Source organism: Schistocerca piceifrons, chromosome 3 (genome assembly GCF_021461385.2).
Source record: "Schistocerca piceifrons isolate TAMUIC-IGC-003096 chromosome 3, iqSchPice1.1, whole genome shotgun sequence".
NCBI lineage: Eukaryota > Metazoa > Arthropoda > Insecta > Orthoptera > Acrididae > Schistocerca > Schistocerca piceifrons.
Genome location: NC_060140.1, coordinates 898,183,436 through 898,189,553, shown reverse-complemented (window position 1 = coordinate 898,189,553; position 6,118 = coordinate 898,183,436). Strand labels below are relative to the sequence as shown.

At 41.1% G+C, this 6,118-nt stretch overlaps 1 protein-coding gene across 1 annotated transcript; it reads left to right on the top strand.

The window, feature by feature from the left end:
• The first annotated feature begins 1,710 nt into the window (after positions 1 to 1,710).
• Positions 1,711 to 3,363, top strand: LOC124789174 (piggyBac transposable element-derived protein 4-like). Its single transcript, XM_047256468.1, has one exon. It carries the CDS (start codon positions 1,711 to 1,713, stop codon positions 3,361 to 3,363), a length of 1,653 nt encoding a protein of 550 aa, XP_047112424.1.
• Positions 3,364 to 6,118: the final 2,755 nt, after the last annotated feature.

Genomic DNA, 6,118 nt, shown 5'->3' with positions numbered 1-6,118 from the left:
ACGTTTTTAAAGTTGCATTCAGTTTTGGAAGTATTGGCTCTTGAATTCCTTTGTTGTAACGTAGTTCACATCCGCTTACTTTTTGTATTCATTTCTGTGAGACGTCTAGTTCGTATCTCGCGTGCTCTCACTATTCATCGCATTCCCTTGCAACGGTAATATATTCTTACCACATATTCTACAAGCAATGTCCGCTGTCAAGACAGCAGAAGGGAAAACATTTCAACGACTAAACGTACAGTTCATCAGGTTGTGGAAAAAAAAGCACGAGGGAGATTTGAACCTCCCTCGTCCATTTTGCAGGTCAACACCATGACCACGTAACCACGACATCACTGATGTTCCAATTTGCTCAATGTTGCAGTTCATTAGCTTGGATTGTTCACTGTCTCTGTTTTGCCTTCTTTTTCAACAGTTCATGCTTGATCTGTATTCAGTTTTTGACGTGCTGTGCACTGTGCCATCTTACCAGAAATCTGAGAGTGCGACGGGAGTTTCCCATGTCAGCGCCTCAAATAGATTACTGAATGATAAAATTCATAATTTAATATGCTATACCTCATTAAGAAACACACAAAATAGTTTTACTGTCAGTACAACTTTAACATATACTGGCGTCCGAGGAGTGTGCACAATTTATGCCGAGCGGGGATAAAAGTCTGCTGCACAGTGTGCTTCCACCTGGTGGCACTGACGTGAACTTCCAGTTGAGTGGCAAGGGCTAGCTGTGCACATCGTGAAACGCGCATGTTGTTTATCAAATCCGTACGTATATGGCGCGTAAGTCAATTAGGTAATGCGAGATGCGCATGCGCAAAAGCACCTTAAAACGTGCACAACTGAAACTATGCCTACGTCCCTGATGCCAAGTTTCAAGGAGTCTAGAGGAATAGTAGCGCGGTTGATTTGAGCGCTGTATCTTTCAGATTGCAGCATTCAAAGAAAAGTAACCAGTAAGTCCCAAGGTGTCGAAAGTCAGGGCGCTCGCGTGCTCTTCTACTCTTACACAACAGCCGCCACTGTGCATACGTAAAATATTCAGTGTAGTTTGCAGCTTCATTATTCATGTATCTACCGCTATACTTGTTTTATATGTAACAGGATCTGATCCTCGTAACCGACAATGTGCGAAGAACTAGGGTAGCCCTTGCATCGATAAACTTGGCCTTTCTGTGGCCCTTGAGTTACTTCCGTAAAGTGGATCAGCTCCTGAATATTTATCGTTAGCTAGTTCTCGGTACGAGTGCGCTCCCGGCAACTTCTAAGCTTTTAACACTCTAAGCGCCAAGCCCGTAAAATTTACGGGCCTGGGATCGCGCGAAAATCACCAAGCCCGTAAAATTTACGGGCCGCTACATTTAATTTCATTCAAAACACTGCAACGTTATTTCTACGGGTTTGGCCAGCGCTATACGTTTTTCAGATGTTTATTAACAAAATGCGTCCATAGATGTCACGGCAGCGCTGTAATTCATGTTAAAACTTATCTTTGCGTTCTCAGTCTGTATATCATTCAGTTGTTTGTCATCATGTTTCGGCGCGGTTTATCAGACGCAGAAATTGCGGATTTGATCAATCATAGCGACACTCTGGATAATGTAGAGAGTGATTCAGACGATTCTGAATGCAATGGTGTGTTTGAAGGTACGTATTTCCGAATTTTCCACGTAATTGTGCAGTACGCACATATCTGTTGAACATGTGTAAACGATGTATGTAGTTACACATAATGTGATATTCTTTTTAGAAGACGAGATTGATGACAGTTTGTCTTCAGATGAAGACGAGAATGATGTTGAAGGTGTTGCTTCAAATCCAGCAGCTGTGCCGTATCCGAAAGACAGTGAGTGGACTGCAGTTGACACCTACCGACCTCTGCCTGTCAACACGACACCCAGGCAGATACTAGTGGATATTGATGAGTCGAGTTCTGTACTGGATTGCAGTAAAGTGTTCCTTACTGACAGTGACGTAAATGAACTCAAGAGACAGACAAATTTGTATGCATCACAGACAATACAGAAGAAAAGAAGAGGAAATAATCTGAAGCCCCATTCAGTTTTGAGTTCGTGGAAGCCAGTGACTATAAGTGAGATGAGGCGTTTCTTGGGTATTATTTTCCACATGTGTGTTTCGAAAAAGCCCAAAATTGCGGACCATTGGAGCACTAATCCTGTTCTTAGTTGTAACTTTTGTCCCCATGTCATGAGCCGTTTGCGTTTCACTCAGATACTGTCATGCTTGCATCTTGTTGACAATTCAAATCAGAAAAAACCAGGCGAAGATGGATTTCATCCACTTTACAAAGTTTTGCCATATTATAATAATTTGAAGGAGCGATGTATCCAGGCATATCGTCCCTCAGAAAAAGTGACAATTGATGAAGGAATTTGCCCATTTCGAGGTCGTGTGAGTTTCCGTGTTTACATGCAAAATAAGCCTCATAAGTATGGACTGAAAGTATATGCTGTTGCTGAAGCCAGTAGTGGCTATGTTGTAAATTTTGAAGTTTATGCTGGTAAGCATATTGTTGACAATTCTTCGTCTGCGGTTATTTTGCGATTGTTGTCTGACAGCAGCTTGCTGAACAAAGGCCACACTGTGTATTTAGATCGATTTTATTCCAGTCCAGAGCTATTTCAGCAACTGGCAGAGAAAGGCACTGGAGCTGTTGGTACTGTGAACAAATCCAGGAAAGGATTGCCTAAAGATTTAGTATCTGCTACGCTGAAAAAGGGCGAAATGTCTTTTCGGCGTAAAGATAATGTATTGGCAATGAAGTGGAAAGATAAGAGAGATGTGTATACATTGTCTACAAGGCATCAAGCAACATTTGGTACGCATACTAAGAGAAATGGGTCTGTAGTATTGAAACCACTTCAGGTACTTGATTACAACCTCAATAAAATTGGAGTGGATATTGGAGACCAACGCCTGCAGTACAATCCGTTCCAGCACAGAACTGTGAAATGGTGGCGAAAATTATATTTCCATTTGCTGCTTATGGGAGTATCAAATGCATTTTGGCTGTACAATGCAGTGCACAGGAAGAAAATTACAATAACAGACTTTATAACAGTGCTTGCAGTTCAGCTTGTTGAAGACGACACACTTGAATTCATTCCAAGAAATGAAGGAACTGTAGGTCGGCTAACAAAGAGACATTTTTTGCAGCACATACCTGCAACTACTAAGAAGTATGCTGCTCGTGTGTGTCACGTGTGCAGTTCCAGGAGCAAGAAACAGAGTGGCAAGGCTTCTCGCAAAGAGACACGATACGAATGTGAACAGTGTGGCGTTGCACTCTGCCTGGAACCTTGCTTTAAAATTTTCCACACTAAAAAACAATATGATTCTGTGTGAAATTTATATGTAATACTGTATACTATCAGAAACATGTAATGTAGTGCCACAATTTTGGTTAAAAATAAATCACAATTGTATTCCCTTATTCGTATGACTTTTTCTAAATTCTTAAAACATCTAAGTGATTTCTATAACTGTACCTTAAAGCTGTGCATTGTAAAGTAGTTTCTTTCACTCAGAATTAAAGTAGAAATGTGCAGCTTCAAGATGGTACCAAATTTGCCACAATCCAAACAGTAGATTTGATGCAGTAATTTTTTTAATATTGGTAAAATTGCCCGGTTTCTAGGGACGGGTGCATAAAATAGGCCTGGTACAGAGAGTGTTAAGCAGCTTCCGCTTTTCGCACCGAGAGCGGGAAGTCAGTGAGGCATAATGTAGATCGCTATGCTAATTCTACGAGAACCCATTCATGAGTTGCCAGTCCCTCAGAATGCCAAGGCGTGAGGATAGACAACATCACGTAAAAAGGAAAACTGTGCTCAACAACAATAACTACTAACTCCTCTCCGCGACAGTATCTCTTTCAATTTTTTTGCCACGCGGGGTAGCCGTGTGGTCTAGCTCCTTGTCACGATTCGCGCGGCTCTCACGTCGGAGGTTCGAATCCTCCCTCGGGCATGGGTGTGTGTGTGTGTGTTGTCCTTAGCGTAAGTTGGATTAATTAGTGATTAAACCTAGGGACCGATGACCTCAGCAGTTTGGTCCTAAGTTCCTTACCACAAATTTACAAAAAGAAATTCAATTTTTTTTATTGCTTCGCAGAATCAACATAATTCTTCACACGGAGGGAAACGTTAAAACAGTGAAGTACACTACAGTAATTCATTTTATTACATTCATTAACCCACGCTTTAAAACATTTACATTTTCTAGCACATAGGTGTGCATTCAGTATGACACGCGCACGTGGAATTTAAGTGGCGTGAGGAAAAATGAGAAGCTCATCAAAAATAAATACTCAGCGAATTTGATACGCAAGCCGCAGATTTGTACAAACTCCAATTAGAGATGCTAGTCCTAAACTGTGGACTACACAGAATTCACTTGTTTCAGAAATTTGTTCTTTTTCCGTCGTTTCTTAGTTGCTAAATTACTTATCAGTAGCTTCTTAGTATATAGGGTTTGCCTCTGTGATAACAGAAACTGCTGTCTAATTTCCGGACGCGTTTCCTTGTTTTTATCTGGGAAGCATCTTCTGTGGTGCAACTGTGTCACCTGAAGTTCAGAATGCTCTCGACATGAGCGTGCAGATTACGACGTTTAGTTACCGAGTGTGTTATGCACAGCCACTCTAATCGGAGATTTCTGGTTCATGTCCTGCTTGTAGCAATTAAGTTCTAACCCCTAATATGCTGTCAACTAAAGAGGCAGAAACTTTAGCAGCCTGTTCCCTGCCTAATGTAATATGATTGAAATATTCCTGCTGCGAGTACCAGCGATGATGTGCTCCGGAATTTGATCCGACAGCGCTCTTTGCTCTGACGTCAATGCTCTTTGCTTGAAAAAAAAAAGAACAGCGTCTATGTTTTCTAGTAATTGTTGGAAATAAGTAATGCCGATTGCACATTTTTGATGGAGATAAATTTGCATATAGAAGTAATGTGAAGTGCTGAGGTCAGAAAGTAATCGCAATGATCAAGAATAAAAACTGAATTTGTGAAAAAGGTAAATATCGTTTACGAACTTTTATTCGATTTCGGATCCCCGGACCTTCAAAAAAACTGTTAGTGTGTTTTGCAATGCAGTGCATAGTGATTTCTTCGCGAATTAACAGTACTGGGTGAATCTGCTACTATCACGGTCCGAACGATGGGCAATATTTCGTCGTCAGCTTGTGTGTTCAAGACGTTCCCTAAGCGACCAGTTTGTTAGTCAGAAGCTACCACACTGCCACTGTTTGTTCAACATTCTCATTTTGAAAGTGTTTTCCAGAAAACCTTACGGCGACTGTGAGTACTCTTGCGGCCAAGAGAGAGACGGAGTCTGCATCACGAGTAGTAGCAGTTTTCTCCAACCTTGCCTGGCGTTCTCTGAGAATCGGAGAAGTGAAAACCTCCGACCACCAGCTCGTTCTGTACCTAACCCGTTCTCTCCTTACAGCAGCCACAAAGAAAACATATTCATTATAGTCAAATTTTTTTCGCAGTCTTCTTTATCTTAGATAGGATTGTTCTTTTTTTTTTTTTAGAATGTATGCGTCTAGGAAAAAGAATCAAAAGCGAGTTTTAAATCGAGTACCTGTCTTATCCGTATCAAAGACAAGAAGTCAAAGAGCAAGCAAGTCAATTGATAATTTTTGTTTTTGCGTAGCGGTTTCATTTCACTAGACTCTGGGCAAATGTTCTACATTAAATTCGAAACCTCCCCACAGCATCTCACTGGGTCCACACGTGACGCTGTTGATAGTGATCAATTTGTCGGATGGGGTTAGGTGCCAGCATCTTCTATCTTCTGTCACGCAATACAAATCTGAAACCAAACACACACATACCAATTCCAGCCGTCTACACTGAAAAAATACATTTACCACATCACTCTCACATAATGCGAGAAAGGGACCTTTGTGTACAGAGCAATAAAAAACTTCCCGATAAGGCGCTTGAAATTACCCATCAGAATATCTAAACTAACGATGCGAAATGACTGTTTCTAATTTTTTTAGTGTCTATAAACTTCAGAAAACCCGAGATGGATGTAACGAAATGCGATCGCAAAAAATGAGAGTAGGGCATCTTCGTCTGCGTGCTAC